This window comes from Mesoplodon bidens (assembly GCF_964165515.1).
Source record: "Mesoplodon bidens genome assembly, chromosome: 4".
In the NCBI taxonomy this organism is placed as follows: Eukaryota; Metazoa; Chordata; class Mammalia; order Artiodactyla; family Ziphiidae; genus Mesoplodon; species Mesoplodon bidens.
The window spans coordinates 77,921,917-77,948,489 of NC_138160.1; the positions used below are offsets into that span (position 1 = coordinate 77,921,917).

Below are 26,573 nucleotides of genomic sequence, written 5' to 3' on the forward strand. Positions count from 1 at the left end.
CCTTACTGCTGCTTTCTGGGATTATTCCACAGAGGAGCACAAATCCCTGTCTCAGGCTCTGCTTCTGGAGTACCCAACCTACAACATGAGGTCTTTTCTTCTATTACAAACTGCTAATAAGATATTAAAGTAAATTGACTGAAGTCTGAGAATTTTTAAACTTGAATGTACTTTTTGGAAAAGCAATTTATTTTAGTTATTCTTATAGTTATTCTTTATTAGAGAACAAAGCTTTGTTCACTCTTTTCTAAATTTAATGAGGAATTGTTCTTCAATAAGTTTTTCAAAAGATAATGTGTTCTCAAAACTCTAGAAAATTTAGAAAAGCATAATTATATAATTTTGTAGTAATTGTCTCTAAGTACCTTTTGTTATAAAACTGTAATCTTTCAAAATCTGAAAGAACCCATTAGTCTACATTTGAAAGATGTTTGTGAATGACAAATTGGTCATTCTTTAACAATGAAGAAAATTTCACTTTAGACCATAATTGTAAAACATCTACACATATTCATAATGGACAACATCCATGCTTAACAGAAAGGTAAAACAAATAACTAGGGCATAATAAATGATGAACTATATGCTATAAAGATAGGGTGTTTCCTTTTCCCCAGAACCATCTTCTTTTTGTATTCTACGGTTGATAGGTGTTGGGCTGCAGGCCGAAGGCCTACAAGCCCTGTAGCTGCCCAGCCTTGAGACCGAAGAAAGACCCAGGAGTCAGCAAAAGAGACATCAGTGGTTTAGTGGATAGGGCATCTCACATGCCTGAAGCAAGGTCCTGGAGCAGCACCACACCATGTACAGTCTTTGCTAGTGGGGTAGGAGGAAGAGGGAGGCTACCAGTTAAAGGGGGGATGCGATGTTAAGTTGACTCATCGGTTACCAGGGAAACTAGCAGAGGGGCACACCCCTCACTGGCCCTTTGATAAATGATCATAATGGAGCCCTTCTGATCTAAAGATTAGCACAATCACTAGCTGGGGCTGGGGGAGGGTGGACGGGTGGGTGGTGGGCAAGCAGGTAGGCAGTTACTCATTAAGCTCTATGATTAAGAAGGAAGGTCAGTCAGGTGAGTAGGGGTAGGGGAAGCAGAGACTGGTTGAGCAGGGGATGCACAGAGAGCAAGAGAAGAGTCATCTTGAGTGGCCTGACCATATGATAGGCTTAGAGCTATGAGTGTACATTTTAAATGGCTGTAAAGATCTAAGAATCTTCTCTGTTCCTAGGAGAGGATATGTTTATGTTAGGAAGATGTGTTCTTTTTCTCTCTCAAGAGGGGCTGCTGTGCAGCAGTTCTTATAGAAACTCCAAATCGCATAATTTGGGGGTTTTTCTCCCACAGTACAGACCCCTTGTGTTTGCAGCTGACATTTGCTCTCATTGCATCTCCCCAAAGGGAGAGAGTGGAGCATGGGGAACAAATCCTATAAATAATAACGTCTGATCTTTGATCTAGAAACCTTGTTTGCTTTTAGGAAAAAAATGTGAAATAAAATCGATATTTTATGGCAAGACAAGAAAAATTTAAACATTAAAAAATTTTCTCTGCCCTTTGGCCTCTCCTCTCCCCTCTACTATGCATTGTGCATCTGCATTATACATTGACCAGACCTCCCCATCGGCAGAAATAGGTGCTCAACCACAAAGAACAGCATTCTCTTAGTACCAAGACAACTCCTTAAAAAGATCTTGTGAGGGGCCATGATAATCCACTATCCATTAGATTGTATAGACTGTCAATGATACGTCACTTAACGTACAGCCCTAAGTTTCAAAAACTTATATAACTGTGCTTTGACCTCTAATGGGCAGAATAGGTCTTGAAGCTTTTTGAGAGGCTGTTCCTGGGTTATAATCCTCAATTGGGCTCGAATAAAATTTTCCATTTCTTTCTTAGATCAACTAACCTTTCATCAATAAAATAAATATAGCTATCAAAAACATCAATAAAATGTTCTCAGGAGTGAATCTTTAAATTGGCCTACCAGGGGCCTTTTTGCTTGTAGAAAAGTTTGTAATAAGTTTCTGATACACTCTCATAACTCAATTGACTGAAATTTTCAGTCAGTTCTAGCCACAATTCTTGGAGGACCCACAGAGCCTGCTTCATAGGAACATCAAGGTCAAGCAGACGTCAGCTTCTAAATCAAGGAACAACACAAGAACACTCTAGATTCCTTGTGTTTCCCTGACCTTCCTCTTTAAGAGCATCTGTGACCAACAAACTACTAGGCTTTTCAAAAGTGTGGCCATTCCAGCTCATGTTCAGAGCTCCTTGCTGTACAGTCTAAGGGCCATTTGAAAGGGCTCCTGTACTGTGGTTTTACGGCATCTTGCCATCTAACATTAAACCCGAGAGAAGTGAGATGGTGAGTGAGAAGTGAGACTGGAGAGAGAGTTAAGTATCTAGCAGACATCAGGGGCTCCAGGAAGGGGAGCCCAAAATGGTTTCACGGGTTTCTAGAGAATGGTTAGATACGAGAAATTCTGTGGTTTCTGAGTTGTATTTGAGCAGTTCCATGTGGCTAGATTCTTAGGACATTTACATCATTGGTTTTCAAACTTACATGCATCACTATCACCTAGAAATTTTCTTAAAACACAGATGGATGGGCCACACACCTAGAGTTTAGGATTCAGTAGATCTGGGGTGGTGCCCAAAGATTCCAAAATTCCAAAGTGATTCTGATGCTGCTGGTCTAGTGACTCAACTTTGAGAATCACTGCTCTATATCTACATCTGCCCATTTTTTAAAGAGTATTTCTAAAAAATTAAGGATGACTGTGTACGTCATAAGAACATCAAGTTAAATGAGTAAGTAAGTCTACTATAAAAATAAAAAAATCTGATCGCTAATTTCACAAGAACTTGAAAAAGAAAGGGATACTTTCTTGCAGAATATGAACTAAATAAATAGCTCTACTTTTAAAACAAACAATTGAGCAAGTTAACTTTCTTCCCAGGGGTAAAAGAGCTATTCCCTAAACAATGTTAATGCAGAAATTTTCTTTTTGACAATGTGCCTTTACCTGCCTCCAGAGGGAAATCAAAATTGTACAGTCTCTCAAATTTAATAGAGCACAAATTTTGATTGGTTTAGAGATTAATATATGCACAAAAATTAAGAACAAGGAGTCGCAAATGTCCTGTCCCCACATAAATGGAAGAAAAAGGTGCTCAAAGGGAATGGTAGGTTTAGTTATTGGGTGTCTTGGTTGCTAAAATAAGGTGAAGAACAAAATAAATGCTAATAGCCCACCCTTAAAAAAACTTTTTATCTTCAGACTTTAAAGCAAGAGTTAAAGACAGTTAGTATTACTTGGTAAAGACATATTAGGTAATTATAAAAAAATTCTTCAAGTTAATTAAGTGCTCAATATTCCTGATCACAGAAAATACTTGAATAACAAATTGTTTTGTTAAATTTGGCTAAAAAGACAACTGAACGTGTTCTCTTTGCCTAAATCAGAAAGATATATATAACATAACATTTAGTTCATGTCAATCAGATTGATTTTATAACAGAAAACTGGAAAATTTGCATACTTTTCTCACAGAACAGACGAGTGACCATTAATTACACTAAATTTAAGATTGCGTGGATAGAAGTATGCATGTAACCAAACTGAATTAAAATAAGTAGTAACTTTATTTTTAAAAACATGATTGCTTGAAACTTCAGACAGTGTTGCATGCTATTTCATTTGGATTTCTTGAGTAAAATTTTAGGATTCTGATAAGTTTTTCACGTCAACTGTAGTTCTATTACTTTGTGTACTTAAACTAAATTAAGATACAGAGCAAAGATACCTGATCACCACAGAGCAGCGTTTTTTTTTTTAAATAGACTTTATATTTTAGAGCAGTATTAGGCTCACAGCAAAACTGAGTGGAAAGTAGAGAGTTCCACATACCCCTCCCCCTACACGAGCACAGCCTCCCCATCTACCATCATCCCCAACCAGAGTGGCACTTTGCACCGATGAGTCTACATTGACACATCATCATCACTCAAAATCCATAGTTTACATTGGGGCTCACTGAGTAGATTTTATTTATGTATTCTTTCAATATGTAAATATATTTGCAATGTAAATAGAATCAAATTACAAGGGTAAAATTACTGCTGTAAAAAAGTATCATGCTTTATAAAATTAATTATATTCAATCTCTAAAATTTATTATCATTATTTCATATACATCTGCCCATATTTAAAATATATACATATTGAGGTAATTTAAAATGATTTTTACAGATATCATATCAGTTGTTGCCAGGGGCTAGGAGTGTAAGGAGAGAATTAGACATAAAGGATCATGAGGGAACTTTGTAAGGCGATGAGAAATGTTCTATATTTTGATTTTGATGGTAGTTATGACTGTATTTTTCTGTCAAACTCATCAAACTGTAAGTTTTCCTCTATGTAAATTATACCCCAATAAGTTTAAGATGAAAAAATTGTAAATAAAATCATTTTTTAAAAGAAGTTTATGTATAACAGAGAACTGGTAGCTTAGAAAGAAAAATGGTCATTGAGTACTGAGACTGTTCTCAATACAAGGTAATAAAAAATTTATTGCTTTCTGCATAGAAGAAAGGTTTTGCCTTGCCTAAACTGAATACATACTTTCAGAAGAGTCTGCTTTTACTGTGATGTTGTGTATTTTATGACCATGGTCATTTATTTACAAAAAATAAGCAAACAGAAAGAATAATAAGGGTCTGTTATGTCTACACAACCTAAAATCACTAAACTGTTTGTTGTTTTTCCTTTGTTATGGTTGCTATAAAGTGTTGTTACTTTGACTAATAACACAGACAAGGTTGTAGCTATTTCTCATCCTTGAGCATTTGTGTGTTTGTCTGAAAATTCTCTTTGATTTTGCTCTTCTCCAAGGTCAGCCCCTGAATTTGGACTAACACATCTGACAGGGTATTCTACATCCAAACCAACTCTGATGCTTCTTCAACAGCTGCTAGGTAGCACCAAAGGCTTGAAATCACCTCACCTTGAAACCCTTCCTGTGGCACTTGAGCAAGGAGGGGCCGAATGATACAATTAGGCACAACTGGAATGCCCTATATTTTCTTAATGCTCTCAATGCTTGCCCCAGTATGAGGAAACCATTTCCTTCTTCTTCATGAGAATAGGACCTTTGGTTAACTCTGTATTTCCCTTATAACCCTGAATAGATAGTATGTCAACTATGTTGTTAAGCAACACAAGGTAAAAGTGATGCCCTGGTTGGTAAATTTCATCTAGACTGGGAGAAGTAGAAACAGCTGTTAGGAAGCCATATCTTTGGGCTTCCTGAATGTAATGATTCTTGTAACTGGGCATGTCCCTGGAAACTATGAAGTAGTTACAAGAGATACTAGCTCCTGTGAGAAAGGAGGCTTTTACACCATAGAGGCTCCCACACCTGTTCAATGCGATCTTGTCTTTTTCCACCTGCACTGTGTTACCTGGTAGCTAAGGAAGATATCTCCCGGATGGCTGCAGGGGCTGCTGCATGGGCTGCAGCAAGGGATAGCTGAGGTAGTCTTGCTGCTGAGCTGTGGTTCCCGCCCTATATCCTCCTGAAGAGGTGTCAAGTGTGGCTTTGGATTGTCTTGTGGATAGTCTTGTGGGTCTGATGTTTACTTGAATCTAGGGGGTCAAAATGGGCATGGAATATTCTTTTTGGGGATAGGGGAAAGTTTTCAAAACAAAAAGAAAAGCTCAGTCTACCCAAGGTCAGTTTTATATCAATAAAGTATTACTTTTTGATATGCAATTACAGGCCCCATTGGGGTCTGGGAGTGGAAGCATGTTCATACTTATGCACAAGGGATGACGCAATGGCTGTCAATAAATTTACTTCTGGGAAGAATTTTATTTGTAGTTTTAAAACACTTTTTATCAATTGGAGATGCTTTTGGTGCATGCTATATAGTATTGATTGCAAGGTTTTGAAGACTTGCCAATGTCTTCATTGTCCCTAACATATTTTTCCCCTCAGGGTAATCATCACCTGATGACCCCATTGCCCGATGCTTATGTGATCACTTCCAATAGGAGATTCTACTCTTTCATTCTGGTATGATTGGTTTCTGTAATAAATTAACCAGAAGCATTCCATCTACCACCAATGCGTGGCCTCTTTTTTCCCCTCCTGCTTGCCTAAAGGTTCCCACTGTAAGCTAAAGATCAGACATTGTGTCTTTCGTTAAAATAAGAAAGTAAGTCTCAGAAGTTGGTGGAGAATATTGTTGAGGCTGCTAAGAATAAACCCATGGCTGAGGTTTCCAAATGTAAGCTGAGATTGCCACCAAGAGTAAATTAAGTACCTGACCAACTGAGCCAGTGGACTTGAAAGTCAGGATTTCCAGGACTATTTTGGTCCAAAGACAGATGACTTTGTGAAAGTAGACTGTGAACCCAAGATCAGCAGATAAAGAAATAGCACCTTGTAAAAGCAAAGAGACATATCTAATTGTAGTTATTTGCTTTAGAATATTGTTGCTATTATTTTTAATGGTTTATTTTATGATAAGCACTAATAAAGCCCCATAGACCTTTTCACTTTCTCTCTAACCCCAAATTTAGAAGACTAATTTAGTGCTAATTAGAATGAAGGCTCTCTCTTAAAATAATCTTAATTAGTGGGCCATACATAACCTTATATAGGTTTGACTATATTAAACAGTTTACCAGTTAGGAACGGGTTTACATTTTTGGTACAACTGTGCCAACTGACCTTTCAAAATTTATGGAAAGGGTAATTTTGTATACTTTATATGATCTAAGTTCAGAGAATGTGAAACTAAATTCCTGAGAATATTTCTCCCTATAGGCACAATGCACTGAAACCCATGAACACATAAAATTTCCTTTATCCTTACACCAAGAAGGAGCATATCCTTTAAGAAATCTAAATATGGAAAACTATGAAAGCAAGCTAATAACCTCAAGTGAATTTAAGGATGATGTCTCTAATAAATGGAACTCAGAGATGCACTTTTAAAATGAGTTAAGCTTAAAATCATCCTTTATTAACAGAGGCTGAATTAAATTATACTTATTTTAAATCAAATTCATCTATAAATAATCAAATCATATTTTAAAAAAAACCCCACCACTGCCAAAGTCGATGCAGATTCTGAAGAAAATATGATACATATTGATTGGCCTTGTCTATCAACCCCTGAGAACAGTGTCAGGTATTATACACAGTGCCTTTCCTGGGCCTTTTTACTTTTCATGGCAATGTATTTTTTCTGTAAAGGTTAAATAAAAATTGGTCCCTCTTCCAACCTAAATATAATTAAGCAAAGCAAATTTGTAACCATAATAGCAGAAGAGATAGCATGTTTAAAAGTGAACCTAGGGGCCTCCCTGGTGGCGCAGTGGTTGAGAGTCCACCTGCCAATGCAGGGGATACGGGTTCGTGCCCCGGTCTGGGAGGATCCCATATGCCGCGGAGCGGCTGGGCCCGTGAGCCATGGCCGCTGGGCCTGCGCGTCCGGAGCCTGTGCTCCGCAATGGGAGAGGCCACAACAGTGAGAGGCCCACATACCGCAAAAAAAAAAAAAAAAAAAGTGAACCTAACTGTTATGTGTGATATGACTGCATTTCATATGTGGAAACATCATCTTCAGAGTTTCTTCAGAAAATTTGTATAGTACTTGCTCTATGTCTTAAGGAGTTCCAGATTTACACTTGGTAAAGGATGGCACCTCTTTGGAGAAGAGCCACCAGACCCTTTGCCTCTGCCTCAAAATAAATGAAGTGTTAAGACTAGTATAAAAATCTTTCTATGAAAAATGTGTAGTCTTGGAGTCATTTACAAAATCTCAAGATAGAAGTTCATTCTCAAGATTTAGTAATTGTATGGCTGTAGTTATATTAACAGGAAGCAAGGAAATCTTTGGGTGTCAATGAGTGATTTTTTTTTCATCTATGAAAATAGGACAGGAAAAACACAACAGAACGTATACGTTCTGTAGAAGCATATAAGTATGTATGAGGTATAGTAGATATACATTATATAATATATATAATGTACATATATATACATTATATATAATGTATATATACATTACAAGTCCTAACCCCTGGTACCTGTGAATGTAACCTTATTTAGAAATGGTCTTTTTGCAGATAAAATTAATTTAAGAATCTTGAGATGAGATCACACTGGACTTAAGGCAGGCCCTAAATCCAATGACTGCTGTCCTTATGAGAGAAAGAAGAAGGAGATTTGAGGCTTGCAGACACAGAGGGGGAAGACGGAAGCAAAGACTGGAGTGATGCTGTTGCAAGCCAAGGAATTCCTGGAGTCACCAGAAGCTGGAAGAGGCGAGGAAGAATTCTTCCCAAGAGCTTTTGGAAGGAGTGTTGCCTACCACAACTTGACTTTTCTGACTCTTGGACTCCAGAACTGAGATAATAAATTTCTGTTGTTTTAAGCCTCCAGGTTTGTGGTAATATGTTAAGGCAACCCTAGGAAATTAATACTTCCTCCACGATACAAATTTCAAGGCATTAAGTTGTAGGGAATTGCTGTCACCAGACACACCTACACGGATTGCTCTTTTTTTTCTAACAATACAAATAATCTTGTCAAGACATGACTTTCAAAACGTGACAGATGATAATATAGTCCTGAAAAGCCCAACCCAATTAAAATAAAAATGGCAGTTTAAAAGAGAGCTACATATGATGGTTGTCAAAGGGCTGCCAGATAAAACAAGGAACTCAGTTAAATTGGAACTTCAGATAAACAACAAATAATTTTTTAGTATAGGAGTACTCCAAATAGCACATGAGAGGTATGTATGTATTTATATTATTTATTTTTTATTGAATAAACTTGACATGTAACATTGTGTAAGTTTAAGGTGTACAGCATGTTACTTTGATGTACTTATATACTGTAATATGTTTGCCAATGTAGTGATATTTACCACATTACATAATTATAGTATAATATTATTATCTATATTCATTATACTGTGGATTAGATTCATGAGATGTATTTATATGAAAAGATAATGGGTTATCTGAAATTCAAATTTAACTAGGCATTGTGCATTTTTTATTTGCAATTGCAAATAAAAATTGCAAATTATTTACAATTGCAGCAGAGAGACTGCACAGCTCACTCAAAGTCACACAGCTAATATAATGTTGAGATTGGCTTTGAAATTATGTGGTCAGACTCCCTAGAAAGTCATGTATTTTCTAGTCCATCAGGCTGCTTAAAGCAGGTATAATAAAACTTTGATAAAGGCAGTAGCATTCCGAAAAGCTACCTGGTTGTTCTGTAAAACAGGCTATAAAAGTGGAAGAATGATGGCCAGTTTTGCCTGTTGAGCCCACCTCAGTGTCTATTACATATAAAGATTCTGAAGATGCAAAGTTCAAACAATCTTCTGGCAATGGTGGGGATGGTGGAAATGAGTTTTCCCTTCCATTATTTTGTGCAAGGGTGAGATGGGACATGGAAGGCATAGGCATTTTGGTTTTGCTGGGGAGTAGCTGAGGGTATCAATGTAATAAATGACAAGAGAGTGTAATTTCTTCTAATTCTAATAGTTACACAAATATTTTCGCTTACATGCACCTTTTTCCAAAGTCCACATGGCTCCTAGTCATCAGCAGCCTTAAAATCTCAATAGGTTTTTGAACCCCCCTCACCCAATTGATCTCAGATGCTACTGGACATTCTCCAAACCATCCCTCCCATTTTCCTTTCCTTCTCCAGTTCCACACCATAATCCCCATTCAGGCCCTCAAAATTATATATCTATATATCTATATCTATATCTGTAGATATATAAAATTCACAAATCTGAAGGGAACCAATGCTATCTATCCAATCATATGCTTAACACCATCTGTTATTTACAGGTGGGTCTATGATAAATTTTAATCAATCCCAAACTTAACTCAGGTTATGATAAATATTAATCAATATCAAACTTAACTCAGGTTGTTTCCTCTGTTTATATATCTCCCCTCATATCTACCAACTAAAACCTTCATAAATGCCAGGCAAGTGAGAAGCTGGATTAGAGTTTGCATTTTAAACACTTTGGGATATTCTTCACTTCTACAAAGTAATATTTTCTCTCCCATTTTTCTTAAGAACACGACCCTCTCATTTTATCTTTAAAAAATTCCTATTTTGGGCAGAGGCATCTGGAGAGAATAAATTGCTACTACAAGAAAGACAGTGGTGCATACACAATGCCATCCAGACTCACAATTGTGGAGGCACGGAATGGTGGAAAAAGACTGTGCATGCACTGCCTAGAGGGCAGATGCTACTTAGCTCAGGTAACTGGCATCATACGTTGCCAGAGTTTGCCTGATGTTTTCTCATGATGACATTGACTTTATGCATGGTTGACAAGAATGTCACACAGGATGTCCCTTTCTCAGCACATCATATCAGCAGGGTCATTACATCTGTCTGTTTCGTTACTGCTGATGTTAACTTTGCACTTGGTTAAAAAGATGTCTTCCAAGTTTCTCTCCTGTAAAGTTACTTTTTTTCCCCTTTGTAATTTATATGTATCTTATGGGGAAATACTTTGAAATGATGCAAATATCCTGTTTCTCATCATAATTTTGCACATACAGTTTTAGCCTCAATTGATGATTTTTCCCTGTACTAATTATTATGGTGGTGTTTGTTAAAAGGAGATTTCTATTTTCCTGTCTACATTTGTTCATTAGAATTCTACCATAAGGAAAAGCTTTACCTTACCTCACACCTATTTATTTATTTAATTATGTGTTTACCAGTATGAAATCATAGGTATTTATATTATTCTATGGGCTATAATCCATTATTACCACTATTTATTTTGTTGCTGAAATTGTCCCAGTTTTGATCATTAGGAGCTCCTTTAAGTTGGCTCCTATTTCATTTTGACATTCTGACATCAATTTTTCAGTACTTCCTTATTTTCTGGCACTGCAAAATGTTCCAGGCTCATCTTGTACTGTCCCTGCCCCAGATCTGCAATCAACCATTTCTCCAGGAGCCCTGCTTACTTTTATTGGAGGAATTGTATTTAGAAACCAAGATCTGAGCCAAAAATATGTGGAATTCTACTGTGTCATTACACCTTTGTGATGACTTCTAGGCCCTCTCAGCAGAGAGATCACACACACATCTCTATCCATCTTAATTGCTATCTATCTGTATATATATTAGAAACCATCAGTTCATACCGATACCTTTCTAACACCACAAGGTGCATTCTAGCTTTCCCCCATTCCATGTCTTTGGTCTCTTTCTCCAGCAGTAAGAAATCTGACTCTTCTTATCTACAATATACTTACTTAGTTGCTCATTCCTAGCATATGCAGTAAGTAGTTTCAGAATTGAAAATCATGCTCTGAAGTACATTATTTATATATCGTTCTTTTTGTCTTGAGTTTTATAGTGTATAACCCAAATACGGTTTTACTTAATCACTTAGATTAGTTGTTTTATTCCCATTCCCCTGAGGTGTGGTTACAGATATCAACAGGATTCAGGAACCTATCTATCTATCTATCCATCCATCCATTCACTCATTCATTTCTTTCTGTAATATTGTCATGGTTAAAGAGTTAGAACTATACAAGAAAGTTTACTTGTATAGTGACAAGTATATTGTTGACATTCTTGTCAACAATGCATATAGGACTTCCTCCTTACCCCTTTTACCCCATTCCTATCCCACATTCTGGACACCTGTTCTTACCTATATTGTGTTATGTTATCGATCTCATTCATTTCTGGATTTTACTTCTGATATTTCTTTTTGGAGAAATGAACAGATAATGCATAACCCCTTATACTCCCTTCTTTCTTACCTAAAACATTTCATAATGTTGATACCCTTTGCACTTTGCTTTTTCAATTAATAATATATCCTGTAACACTTTCCATATCAATTCCTAAAGATTTTTCTTATTTATTTTACAGTTGCATATTATTTCATCACGTGAGTGTACCATGGCTTATTTAACCACCTCTTCTATTTATGGGCATTTTATAATTACAAAAAATTCTGCAATAAATAATTGTGTGCATATGTATTTAATATTATTGGGAGGACGTATCTAGGACTAAAATTTTGATCTCCTGATGCCTGGTTCAATTCTGTTTTAGATCAAATGTTGTAATGTAATGTAATTAAGATAGCTTTGAAGACTAAAAAATGTTTTATAAATACAGCGAAATAATACTATGTTAATAGCATTATTTTTGTCCTCCAAGCTAATTGTAACTTCTTTTGAGACCAGCAGTTCAAGTCCATAAACATTTGTCCTCAGCTACTAAACCCGATGGTTAATTTTGAAAATTCCCCCTGTGTTTAAATCCTAACATTTCTAATCATACCTTCATTCATTAAGAATATTCTGATATTTACTAGTTTGTACTTAAACATTAAATCTATTATTTGTATCATCTCTAATCTTACAAAACCCACTGTTATGTTACTCATTTTCTCTAGTTTATTTTTGTAGAGACAGGAGATAAAAATTACAAATTATGGTCTTATTTGGTTCCTTTCACTGCCTAAGTATGGATGTCAAAAAAGGTGGGAGGAGAAAAACAAGATCCTGTGATGCCAGGAGCACTCTGCAGGTCATCTGACAATGAGCTCAGGGGCTCTCCTCCTTCTTAGTGGGAGGAATTACACCTAAATTCAGCTTCCTTTAGGAATGTAGGCCCTCAGATCTTCACATCCCGAAGCGGTGTTGTTTCAAAACGTGCGAAAGATGCTGTACGGTCTGGTTAGGGTCTATCTTTTGCCCTGCCCCTAACCAGCGTTCAAGAAATAATTAACGTACCCCAGGTAAGTTCATCAGGAGATTGCCTTGTGATATGGAATCCAGGAACTAAAGAGTATTTGCCTTGTCTTTTCCTTCATCATGGACTACAGAGACCTGTTTAATCCACCATGAGATTATTGCCAGGTCCAACCAAGCCTCAGAAAATCACTTGCTGGGAATCTCCAAATTTTTGGTGAGATGTTAGTCCAAGATTCTGCAGTTTCAGGGGATTCAATGGAGCAAATCTATGCAGCAAAAAGAATTTCAGGTCTGTGAAAAGGTGAATTCTGATATGGCTTCAAAAATGTGCTTCATCTACTTAACTGATTATGTCACTAATTATATATAATGTAGAGTCTAATTTGTCAGCAGTTTGGTAGGGATCTTGCTGTCTGGGTTGGGACAATTCAGAGTTTTCAAACTTGCATCATAACCTCTTCCTCTACAGTCACAGGAGTCAGATGATATTTCGAGCCACATCATTGAACCGAAACTTCTAAAACTGATATTATAGTTGACTTTTTTTTTTTTAACTTAAGCAACCACAAGGAAAACAAAGTTTGTCAAAAACACAGAGAATAAGCTTCCAGGTGACATTTTTCTTATGTTCTTACCTCCTCGATCTCGGGCAGCTAAACTCTGACCCCTTCTTAATGTAATGTCCAATTGGTACATTCCGGGATCAGCCAAGGGGACATCTGTATTACTGGTTCCAGCAGTATTTATTTTCTGAAAACCAAGAAAAATATACAAAATATTAAATTTATTATCTCTATTTTATTTCCTCCAGTGGGGGACCATGTGTAGCTAAATGCAAACTCCAAGAATTAGTCAATATAATAAATCATCTTATGAATTCACACAGCATCATAATCACCCAGTTCTCTGAAGGTTTTGAAATTCATGAAATTCTTTAGACTCAAAGACACAGTAGTTATAGGAACTCATGTTTTAACTCAGATTAGAATAACACATAAAATATGAAAAACATTTCCCATGGAAAGTCCCACATAATTCAACTAAGAAAGACTAACAAAGAAATAGTGTCTGAAGTAAAAACACAATCAGTGATGAATGGAGAATAAAGGTATGGGTAACTGAGTTGAAAAGTAAAATGATTTATTCAGGTGACTTTGTTGATTCATTTATCCATGCAAAGGGGCTCATACTGATGGATTACACATGTCTATTTTAGCCCCAACATAAAATATGATGCAATTACACAGAAATAAATTCAACCAGCATTTTGATAGTACTTGCAAGAAATAAATTCTCAGTAGGGCTAAATTCCTAATGCTGCTTTCTATGGACTAAAGGTGCATAAGCTATTTCTAGAACTAAAAATCTTTGCAAGCCTACCTCTATAGAATATCTTTAGCGACAATATACTAGGCATTGAGTTATAAATGCACTAGCAAGAGGAATAACTATTATTAAAACAACATAAGAGAAACATAGAGTAAAAATTTTACAGGTCATATTTTATACTTTCTGCTACATTGAATACAGCAGGAAAACTTACTTTTCTTCACATGTTTGAGGTGATTTTAAATCCTTATAGTTTTTTTTTCCAATTCAAAAAGAAATATACTTTTGTTTTGGAATAATATGCATGGATAAGGTAAAACAGTAGATACCATTCCAGCTCTTTAATTCTATAGTTTACATGAAATACAGCTAGAAAGTAGTTTTTTTTAATGTTTCAAGACCAAGATGAAGAGATTTCCTATGGGAGCAATTATCATTTAAAATAAGAAGCAGCACAACTTTGACTGATAACCTAAACTTAACATTTCTCCTCTGGTAGCAATAAAAAAGAATTCACTTTTTTTCATGATATCCCTGTGTTTACGAATGATAGCACCATTCCCCCAGCCACTCAGGCTAGAAATCTACAAGCATTTCCCTCTTCCCACATCCAAATAGTTGCCAAATCCCATCCACTTCATTTCCACATTACATCTCCTGGTTGTCTTTTTCTTTTAATTCCTTTTTTTCTTTCTTTTAATTTCTTTAACCAAGAATTTGGGTCAGGCCTTCAAACAACAGAAGAGTAAAAGGTAAAATGATTTTCTTTCACTTTCCTCAAACAGCCAACTGCCCCACCTCCTTGGGATTACCAATTTTGACAATTTAGGGTATATCCTTCTACATTTTGAACGTCTTATACAAATACACATACATACAGGTTAATTTTTCTGTGGTTGAGTTTCCAGTTTTCGTTTGAGCAAAGTATTACATTTTACTTATTATTTCACAATTTATTTAACTTAAGAAAAATATCATGGGCACTTTTCTAATCAATACACATAGATCTTTTCTTTTTTTGAGGTACATGATTTTCCACAGTGTTGGGACTGCCATAATTTCTTCAATTATTTTCCTAATGATGAACATATGAGTTGGTTTCAGTATTTGCCACTGCAAAAGAACTTGTGCTTTTATTTCTCTAATAGGATGAATTTTTCCAAAAACTTTTAAGTAGTTCACACTCCTATTGAAAGTGCACAAGTGTCTATTTCCCATATCCTAGTCAGCACAGGATGTTACTAATTTTCAAGTTTCATGGGCAAAAACATTATCTTTCTTCAAAACACATTTCCAGCACTATGGTAAGGTGTCTTGAAACTAGTAAGTGGTAAGAGAGTGATAGCTCTTCACTGGACCACACAGATGATTCCCACTTGGAAAGAGGAAGCCAACTGATGTCTTTTGAATGCTTTTTCAAAGAACAGTTTGTATTTGGGTTTAACTAATAAGCAAGATTTAAATTAAAATCCAGCAAACATTTGTTAAGCTCCTAGTATATTCTAAGCCTTTCTTGCGGTTCTACTATATCTATATCTATATCTATATCTATATATATACACATTGTTTCAAAATAAACAAATCCACTAACAAATATTAAATGTAGATTTATTACTTTCTAAAAAATGGAATAAAATCTATAGGAAAGTAGAAATTTTCTGCTGACCTTGCATCCTCTTCTAGTGTTTTGACAGGTACCTTAAAGGCAGAAAAGTTTGAATGCTCAGATATCTTTATTTTTTTGTAGCTTTCACTGCTCTATTCAGTGCTTCTTGAAGTTTAGAGTGAATAATTTACAGAGCATCTGGTTTAACATTTTAAAATGTATACTACATGAGCAAACTAAGGAATTTCCAAAGGTAATTTTAATTATACCAGATTTTCCACTTTTGCTGTTTGAGAATTCAACACCTAGTTAAGAGATGACTTCACTGGACTTACATTTATTGGCTTTTTAAAGCCTGAATAATATTCCATTCTGTGTATGTGTGTGTGTGTGTGTGTGTGTGTGTGTGTATTTATAGATCACATTTTCTTTATCCATTCCTCTATGACAGGCATTTAGGTTATTTCCATATCTTGGCTATTGTGAATAATGCTGTAATAAATGTGGGAGTGCAGATATCTCTCCAAGAAACTGATTTCATTTCTTTTGGACGTACAGCACCTTCCCCATCTTGTTCTCTATGTATTCCTATCCAGTCTTCAAGGACCATTTCATTAGCACTTTATATATTTCTTGTCCATTATCACATTATATCTCAAAATGTCATATTTGCCAGTTTAGATTGTAAACTTTTAACAACAGGGAACAGGGTGTTTAAGCATCCAACTGGACACAAAATGTGATGGAGACTATGAGGATAGAAAATGTCTCTACAGACATGTGTGTCTACCTGAGTAGACACACACATGGGTATCTATAACATAGTTGACTACTCCATGGGCACTTTTTTCTCTCTCCTCTCCTGTGCCCGTGTATGGCATCTAATCTGTTTTGGCACCTTCTATCAAAAAAACCTTGTCAATACAGTGCTTTAGGCTGACATTAACAATTGAGCAAAATTGCACTTAAAATGAAACGCTGTTCACTCAAGAGCTATCCTTAAAGACAGACTGTGATATAATGGAGTTATTAAGTCATTCATGAAAGAAGACCAATTATTGTGGGAAAAGAATCAGAGGTGGCTTCACAGAGATGACAATAGAACAGTCTGAAAACAGGAATAGGACTTTGACAAGTAAAGATTTGGAAGAAGGGAGGATGAGAAAAGCAACACAAGCCCAACGGTGAGTAGTCACAAGAGGGTGTGTCATTGGATTGTGTGAGAAATAAGGTGGAAAGGAAGACTGATATTCAGTCATGCCAGCCTGAGAAGAGTTTCAACCTGTGGGCAACAGGAAACCATCACAGGCTCTTGAAGAGAGAAGCAGTATAGCCAGGACTCATTTAACAAACATTTATCGCCTACCTTTCATGTTTCCTGTTCTGGACTAAGTGATTAGATTTCAGAAAGGAGGAAACTCGGCCTTTTATCTCTGTAGGATGGATGAGAGTAGAGAAATCCTGTGGATACAGGAATTATTTAAAAGGTTTTACCATAGTCCAGTTTAAGTCACAAGGGCCTGATCTGGTCAGCGGAAATGGAAATAAAAGATGAATTTGAGACATTGAGGAGAGTCAATCAACTGAATTGTCAACTGACAAGATGTAGGGGATATGGGAAAGGGATGGATGAGTCACACAGAAGTTTGAGCTGAGCTCCTGGGAGATTGGTAAGGTCAGCAGCAGAGAGCAGAAAAGAAAGGAGGAGCAAGTTCCAGGCCACCCCTGTGTCAACGTCCAAGGATACCCCAACTCTAGCAAAAAAGAAAGTCAAGAACTTAAACAGATCTAGAGATACATCTCCCCTCAGGTTCAGTGAAATGGTTCCAAGAAGAAAACTGGATTATGGAGGGATACTAGAAATATAATTTTTATGGGTATAAAGTATCTTTTTCAAATGTTTATTAAGTTCTCAAATGTAAGGATGTATTAGGAAAGATGTGTCTGAAGTACCAGGCACTCACACAGCTCTAAAACAAACTTTGTTATTTAAAATATTTTTTATGTTTTCTCAGATTTAACATTTATTTAGTGAGTATTATAGTAAATTCAAATACTCTTCCCCTCGCTAAACTGCCATGTCCCACATTTAGATGGGTGCTGCTATTTTTTTAACCACTTTATTGAGGTATGATTGATATGTAAAAACCTGTACATACATAATTTATACAACTCCATGAGTTTGGGAATAAGTATACACCTGTGAAACCATCACCACCATCAAGGCCACAAATGTATCCAACCCCTTCCAAAGTTTCTTCCCACGCCCTTTATATTATTATCATTTGCGTGTGCGTGTGTGCGCACACGCACGTGCATGTGGTGAGAATACTTAACATGAGATCTACCCTCTTAGAAAATTTTAAGTATGCAATACAGTATTGTTAGCTATAGGCACTATGCTATATAGTGGATCTCAGAACTTATTCATCCTGTGTAACTGAAATTTTGTACACTTTGACCATTACCTCCCCATTTTCTCCTCTCCTCACAGGCCCTGGAAACCACCATTCTACTCCCTGCTTCTATGAGTTTTACTATTTTAGATTCTATATGTAAGTGAAACCATACAGCATTTGTCTTTCTGTGACTGGCTTATTTCACTTGGCATAATGGTGTCCAGGTTCATTCATGTTGTTGCAAATGGCATATTTTCCTTCTCTCTTAAGGTTGAATAATATTCCATTGTATGTATATACCAAATTTCCTTTATCCATTTATCCTCCAATGGACATTTAGGTTGCTTTCATATCTTGGATATTGTGAATAATACTGCAATAAACATGGGAGTGCAGGTATCTCTTTGAGATCCTGATTTAAATTCCTTTGTATAAGTACCTAGGAGTGGGATTGTCGAATCACATAGAACCATAAAAGACCCTGAATAGCCAAATCAATCTTAAGAAAAACAGAGCTGGAGGCCATCACACTTTCTGATTTCAAACTATACTACAAAGCTATAGTGATTGAAGCAGTATGATACTGGCATAAAAACAGACAAATAGATCAATGGAACAGAATAAAAAGCCCAGAAATAAACCCACAGATATACAGTCAATGAATCTTCTATAAGGGCATCAAGAATATAAAGTAGGGAAAGGACAGCATCTTTAATAAATGGTATTGGTAAATATGTATATCCACATACAGAAGAATGAAATTAAACCCTATTTTACATCATATACAAAAATCAACTCAAAATGGATTAAGGATTTAAATGCAAAACATGAAGTTGTAGATCTTCCAGAAGAAAACATAGGAAAAACGCTCCTTGACAGTGGTCTTGGAAATAAATTTTTGGATATGACACCAAAAGCACAGGCAATTAAAGCAGGAATAGACAAGTGGGACTACATCAAATTAAAAAGACTCTGCCTAACAAAGGAAACAATCAACAAAATGAAAAGACAACCTATGGAATGAGAGAAAATATTTGTAAACCATGTACCTGGTAAGGGGTTAATATGTAAAATATAAGGAACTCATACAATTCAATAGCAAAAAAACAAACTGATTAAAAAATGGGCAAAGGACCTGAATAGACATTTCTCCAAAGAAGAAATATGAATGGCCAATAGGAACATGAAAAGGTGTTCAACATTACTAATCATCAGGGAACTGAAAACCAAAACCATGCCTGTTAGAATGGCTACTATGAAAAAAATAAAAAAATAACAAATGCTGGTGAGGACAGAGAGACGAGGGAATCCCTGTATACTTTTGGTGGGAATGTAAAAGAAAGAAGCTCAAATTTTTAAATTCGGAGTTCTAGGCACAGTTAGAGGTTTAGGGAGGTTTCTATGACAGTGCTCAATTAAGTTTTGGGACTGCTGAAGCTAAAAAGCAGATGCAATATTTGAAACTGAAAATTATAACATAAGTGAAATTTGCAGCCTTAACAGATGACTTGTAGGAGAGTCAGAACAAGACTGTGGAAGAGAGGGACCATGAGAATGTGAAAGGAAGCATTCAGAAGGATTATAATGACTGGAGCACCCACATCTTCTACTCCAATAAGCCACCATTTTTACAGAAACCCTGCTTCTAATGTTCCTGGCTTGCTTGAACTAGAACAGTTACCATGCATGTGATGTCAAATTTCCTCATACCAAACGCTTCTTTCCCCCATTTTATATAGCCTAGTGGTCCTCAACCTTGAGGTCTTTGGCTAGGCACCCAGGAACTTTGGGGGTGGGACCCAGGTATTAGTTTTTTTTCTAACAAATCCTCAGATGATTTCAATATGCACACTAGCCTGACCCACTGTGCCAATTATAAAAGCACATCTTTGAGAAAGTTTATACACAATGAATTTCCAGACTTTAAAAATTTATATCATGAAACACCTGGGGAACATCTATGGGAATCTATATGATGGTCCCTGTGACTTTGAGTTTTGCTGCTTAGGAGGCTTTTTTACCTAAGTGAAGAAAGTTTCCACCAGAAGATATAACAGTGCTGATGAATTCAAGGTTGGCCTGGCCTCTTTAAGATTTTCATTACAGGAAAAAAGGGGTTCCTGGGTTACCTGGGGTGGTTGACCCTTATTATCAGTAGGAAGTAGCTATTGTAGCAGTGTACAGAAAAGGTGAACTAAGTCTACATTCGAGGAGGTTTTCTTGGGTGTTTCTAGTATTGCCGTGCCCAGTGGATGGTAGACTGGTTAAGTTGTTTCACATGCTCAGGCCACGCTCAGTGCAGCTCTAAGTCTATCAACAAAATCCACTTCATGCAAGTGGAAAACTTCATGAAACCTTTGACATTTTTAACTTTTAAAATTTAACAACCTCGTTAGGGATATCAAGAGGTATCCTTAAAGATTTCTACTTAGTTATTATCACTTTCTACTGTGGAAAAAGGGACTTCAAAATGGAGTCGGTATTGCTAAGAGAGCTATTTAAAATGGAGCCTTGAGACCATCAAGGAAGCAGCGTTGTGCATGTCCTCACTGGGTAGAACCATAAACTTTTGAACTGGGCCAAACCACAAATATCCTAAGGACACTGCAAGAAAACTTGCAACTTGTCACAGTACCAGACTTCCACCTTTCTCTAGTGATAGCCTTTATCAACCAAATATGTATACATAAGAATAGCTTCAGTTTGCCAGCAACCAATCATAATTCTTTTGAAACAACTTTTATAACCTTTGCAATTTCTGCAAACCTAAAGTTTGCCTTTATAAAACCTTGCCTTTTCTCTCCTCCTTGGAACACATGTTTGGCTCCTACTCGAATCTGTGTCTCCCAAATTACAATTCTAAGACCCCAAATAAAGCCTTTATTTCTTTGCAGCTCTGCTGTGATGAATTTTGTTCAACGCTACTTAGTCATCTCTCTTAGTTTCTATGACATTAGAAATATTTGCACAGTGAAACTGCCATCAAGTGGAAATAAAAGGTTTTTAAAACTCAATTTTCAAAAAATAGAACTCAAAAGTCACTGGGATATTCAAAGTTCAATGAAGCTCAAGGATTCACTTGTCAAGGGAACATTATAATTAGTTAGAGGTCAACTGAGTAAATGACTTCAAAAACTGAAACCAGGGCTTCCCTGGTGGCGCGGTGGTTGAGAGTCCACCTGCCGGTGCAGGAGACATGGGTTCATGCCCCGGTCCGGGAGGATCCCACATGCTGCGAAGCGGCTGGGCCCGTGAGCCATGGCCGCTGAGCCTGCGCGTCCGGAGCCTGTGCACCGCAATGGGAGAGGCCACAACAGTGAGAGGCCCGTGTACAGCAAAAAAAAAAAAAAAAAAAAAAAACCTGAAACCATACAAAATGAGGAAAAGCTATGGTGACCAATGAGCATCCCCCACTAAATATGCTGGTCATAGTGCCTGTCTAATCCACAGCCCCCTCTGAAAGGACAGCTTATACTTGAGTCTATTTAAATTTAACTTCCTTGCCCCTTGTTCACAGCTGATTATTCCAGAGCTGGGTACCTGAACTAGAGGCAGATGATGAATAGGCTGGTCAGCGATAAGTTGTTAGTCAGCAAAACTGTTATTAGGCAAAAGTTGTTTGGACCAAGTTCAGAGAGAAGAAGTTGAAAGTGCCTGCTAAAGCCAAAGGGTAATAACAGACAGACTGGAGAGGCCATAATGGCCCACAGATAACCACAAATCAGAAAATAGCTGCTATAATTATAATTAAGTATGGGGTGTGTATGTGTGTGTGTGTGTGTGTGTGTGTGTGTGTATATATATATATATATATATATATATATATATATATATATATAGTAGAGGGTAGAGTAGAACTTTGTAGTAGGACATACAGACAGATCAACTGACCAAAGCAGAGTATGATAAACAGCTGGGCAGGAGAGTAAAGATCCGTGAACTCCCACTGCTGAAGGCCCAGAGCAGCTGGGAACAGAGGGCAGGCTGCGCTGGGCTCTGTGCTCTTGGAGCTCCATCTGACCCCCCATCACCTTCTCACCTCCTTTGGTGAAAGACAGTTGAAGTGAGTCCTTGGCTCTGACAACAGAATAGAGTGAAAAAAAGAGCAACAAGAATGAGCAAAAGAAACACAGGAACAAGAAAGCAGCCAGGTGACACCGGATGTCCATGAACTGCCAGAGAACAGTGCTACTGGAGAAAGTGAGCTGCAGAGAAAGGATACAGACAGACAGAAATTGTTCCATGCCTTCAACTTCTTTCTCCCCAGTAATGTGCAGTGATCATGGATGTTCACACACAGATGCCCCTGCAGTGCAGGGGACCCAGACAGAGGTCCAACTGCAGGCCATCACTCCTCAGTTACTAAGTGAGGAAAACTTTGTGTTTTTATGAATATTTTCAACAAGAACTGGGGAAAAGGCTTAGGTTAAGGTAACCATATAATTTATCATTCCAACTGGGATACTTTAGAGACTGAAAGGGAGTGCTATTGACAATTATACTGTGTAAAGAGGCATAAACAAAACTGTCCCAGGTAAACTGCTATACGTGGTTATATGTTAGTGTTATACATGTACTTAATATGTTAGCGTTCAGGCAGCCAGAAAGATAAACTAAGCAGAAAAGGCTGATCCTCTGGTCATATCAAAGCTTTACTATAGTTTGTTTTTGAACTGAATTGCAACCCTGGGTTTAATTCTGGGACTTTGATTTTGCAATAGCCCAAACCAAACAAAATGGATCTATAAATTCTCAGGGCCTACTAAATGGCAATATTTAACTGCTGCTAAAAAAGTATGAAATTCAGTACTCCCCAAATATCTTTTCTGGGATTCCCACAACACTGATTACTCACCCTGGGCTTGTCCGCTAAATTGCTTCTCTGCAGCATCACTTCATTATCACTGAGAGCCTTCCCACTTACACATACGGTATATAAAATAACCTGAGCCAAAGGAAAGCAAATAAAACATTCTCTTTCCCCAACCCTTTTGTACATGGACCACGCCCTTTTGTAATTAGACGCTATAACCAAGTCTTGTGTTAAAAGAAGCAAATTCTGATGATGAAAGGGCAGGCTGGATATCAACTATTTAATTTCAGCCAAAAATACTTATCCCCTCTGCACCTTTCTCTTCTCATTTTTAAAATGCGATAAAATACCTTACAAAGGACTGTTTTGATTATGAGATGAAATATGTAAAAATGCTTTGTAAATGTAAGAAATTATTTAAATATAAGTAGTTATTTGGGGGCGGGTGATGAGAAGAGCTGTTATAAAATAGAGGAAAGATTACAGGAGTCAAAACACAAAGACCTGTATACAAGACCTAGTTATATTATTAAGTTGCTCTGAGTTCTATGAGCCTAATTTTCTTCTTCTTAAAAAAAAACAAAAGACACTTGTGAAAATTAAAAGAAATCATGTAATTTAAAGTGCTTTGTAAAGAGTCCAGTGATTTACAAATGCAAAGTAGCTTCTTCCCGATTTTTCAAATAATAATATATATTATGTATGTATTACTACTGCTAGTGTTTATTAATGGTTAATTAGAGATTAGAAAGTAGATCATGCTTGGGTTGACTCTTCTGTTTTCAGTACTTTTATATTACTTAGTGATTATTATCTTTACCATTTCACCAGAATAATATTTGTGAGACCTGAGAGCATGATAGATTTTATTTGTATTAACTCTTCTGACCTTTTGTCTTTTGGTGAGTTCCCCAGCATGCTCTTTCTTCCCCAAAGAAAACCAAACTGCATTAAAAAGTGCAGAGCTACCTGCAAAAAACCCAACCTCGAGAAGAAAAGACTTGTCAGAAAAAGGCGTAATATACTAACTTGTTTATTGATGTTATCCTCCTTGCCATGAATACTTCTACCAATAAATGTTTAAACAGATTAAGCTAGTTCTATTATTTCCAAAATTGGGGCATATGCAGAGGAAAACATTTCCTTTTAGAGGATTTGAATTTTTGAGATTCTAACAATCTCAGAGAGAGAATCTTGTGTAACAGATGTTAGATTGATGCTAAACATTTGGGATATTGCTGAAAAATACTCCTAGTGTTTTTATGCATTCACACAGATCCAAAGCCTCACCAGCTTTTGTGATGAACAAAGAAACCTCCTTATTAGACTTAAATGCATATATCTACTTTTTTTGGAATAATTCTATAATTTTTACTTTTTTCTGTGAATACAAGTACTTTTCATTTGGGTTTCTTTTTCACAACTCTATTATTTATTTCAAAGGAAAGCCAGGAAGAAACAAAGAATCAAAGTAAGATTTTAGTGTTTCTATCAGATATCAAGTTTGTGTGAATGTCCTATCACTCCTTCCAGTAAAATTATACAGGTATCTTTAAAAAGAACATGAAACAGCCATAGATAACATGACCTCTACTAGTACTTTTATTCTAACACTTAGTTTTCTTGGGAGGAAACCATGGTGATAGCAGTTTTTCTGAAAAAGAAATTAGCAAATTTTAGTAATTAATCTCCACCCCCCCCCACAGTACCCCAAACACCCAAAGTTCACCTCATCTTCATTCAGCACTTCACTCACTCAGTTACTATTTTTCAGTTCTCCACTGGATACCCAGCACAGAATCAATGTTATGGAGAACAAAGAAAGATGTTTGAACACATTCTTTTCCTTCAAAGACTATCATGGAGACAGTTTTGCACGTAAAGTTTAAACGCCAACGTGGAAAAACAGGACAAGAGGTGTTTCATGGCAGTAAATGAGAAGTTCTCTCTTTCTCCAACCTGCTGCTTCTCCGCTTTGCTCTGGATGTGGGTTTGAGGCATCATTATGGAATGCCCATCCACCTAAGCTAGAAACTTAGCACCAACTATACCTGGACCCAAGCGTGCAATGGTGAAGTCCTATCAATTATATTTGGAACATGTTTCTCTGGTCAGCTTTTTCTACCACTCCAGTCTACACCATAATTATCTTCTGCATATCAACTGCCATAACCTCCTGCCTGCTTTCAGGCTCTGACCTCTTCTGTTCACTGAGTCACTTAAAATGGAGGACCATTTTTAATCACATGGGCAAATGCTTAGGAAAAAACAGTGAGGTGAAAAGTATAATGCAAAACTGCATACAGAATGAAATTAACTAGGTTAAATATACCTATGCATTGAAAAAAAAGGAAGGAAATATACCAACACATAAACAGGGGTTATTCTATGGACGATGAGATTAAAGCTAATTTTTCTTTCCTCTTATTTTTCAGAAGTTTTCAAATTTTCTACACATGTATAGTATGTATTGTTCTAACAATTTCAAGACTTGAAAATAAAAATAATACTATTCTCTGCTGCTTCTACCCTTTGATAACAGTGTTAAGGATTCTATGGAATGGAGTTTTATAAATTTGCTTTGATTTAATAAACACCTTCACACTGGGCAAAGCATATCAATGTACCACTCTGATTGACATATGACCTTAATATGAAACTCATGCATATTTTATCCCTTTAAACAATCTCATGGCCACAGGTGCACAGCTGTGGTTGCAGCAGGATCTCATACTCTCAGTCGTGCAAATATCAAGTGATTCCTCACAGGTATAACCGAAGCACAAACATGGAACTGCCACAGAGCCTGCCACAAAGTAGCCTTCAGTGAAAGTTGTGATTTTATTTAATTATTTACTATATTTGAAAACCCTGGCAGAAGAAGAGTTTTCAAGCAACAAAATAAATAACATAGTATTGGATTATACTCAAAGTATAAAATAAATAACCATGATTCCATACTGATATAAGTAAATGAGTTGAATAAATAAATAGATAAATAAATGGGGAGGAAGAGCTAAGTCTACGGTGCAGAAGAATTCAAAATAATTCACATAGATACTGCTCCTCAAGGATGTCGGTCACCAACTCTTTTTTTTTTTTTTTTTTTTTTTTTTGCGGTACGCGGGCCTCTCACTGTTGTGGCCTCTCCCGTTGCGGAGCACAGGCTCCAGACGCGCAGGCTCAGCGGCCATGGCTCACGGGCCCAGCCGCTCCGCGGCATGTGGGATCTTACCGGACCGGGGCACGAATCTGTGTCCCCTGCATCGGCAGGCAGACTCTCAACCACTGCGCCACCAGGGAAGCCCTCACCAACTCTTAAATGTGGGTCATACATAGCGACCTCCTTCCGAAGAGTACAGTGTGGGGAAACCTGGCCAACACTACCTCAACCAGGTGATCATGGTTAAAATCAGTGCTGATAAGTCATATTGATAGTAAGCTCCCTTGATGGTTTGCGATGAGAATGGTACTTTACCTCTGTGGCCTTCCTTCCAAAACACATAATCTCTGTCTAGCCATGAGAAAAACATCAGAAAAACTCAAATTGAAGGACATCTATAAAATATCTGACCCATACTACTCAAAACTGTGAAGGTCATCAACAACAAGGAAA

The 26,573-nt window shown here is 36.8% G+C and overlaps 1 protein-coding gene across 23 annotated transcripts in view; it reads right to left on the reverse strand.

Moving 5' to 3' along the window:
- Positions 1-26,573, reverse strand: part of MCTP1 (multiple C2 and transmembrane domain containing 1) — a gene marked incomplete at its 3' end in the record, with an annotated part of 528,826 nt that overhangs the window by 286,489 nt on the left and 215,764 nt on the right. For all 23 annotated transcript variants that reach the window (XM_081230423.1, XM_081230441.1, XM_081230442.1 and 20 more), the window contains exon 2: positions 13,446-13,560. In XM_081230423.1, the coding sequence (XP_081086549.1) occupies positions 13,446-13,560 (115 nt within the window). The remainder of the gene's footprint in view (positions 1-13,445; positions 13,561-26,573) is intronic.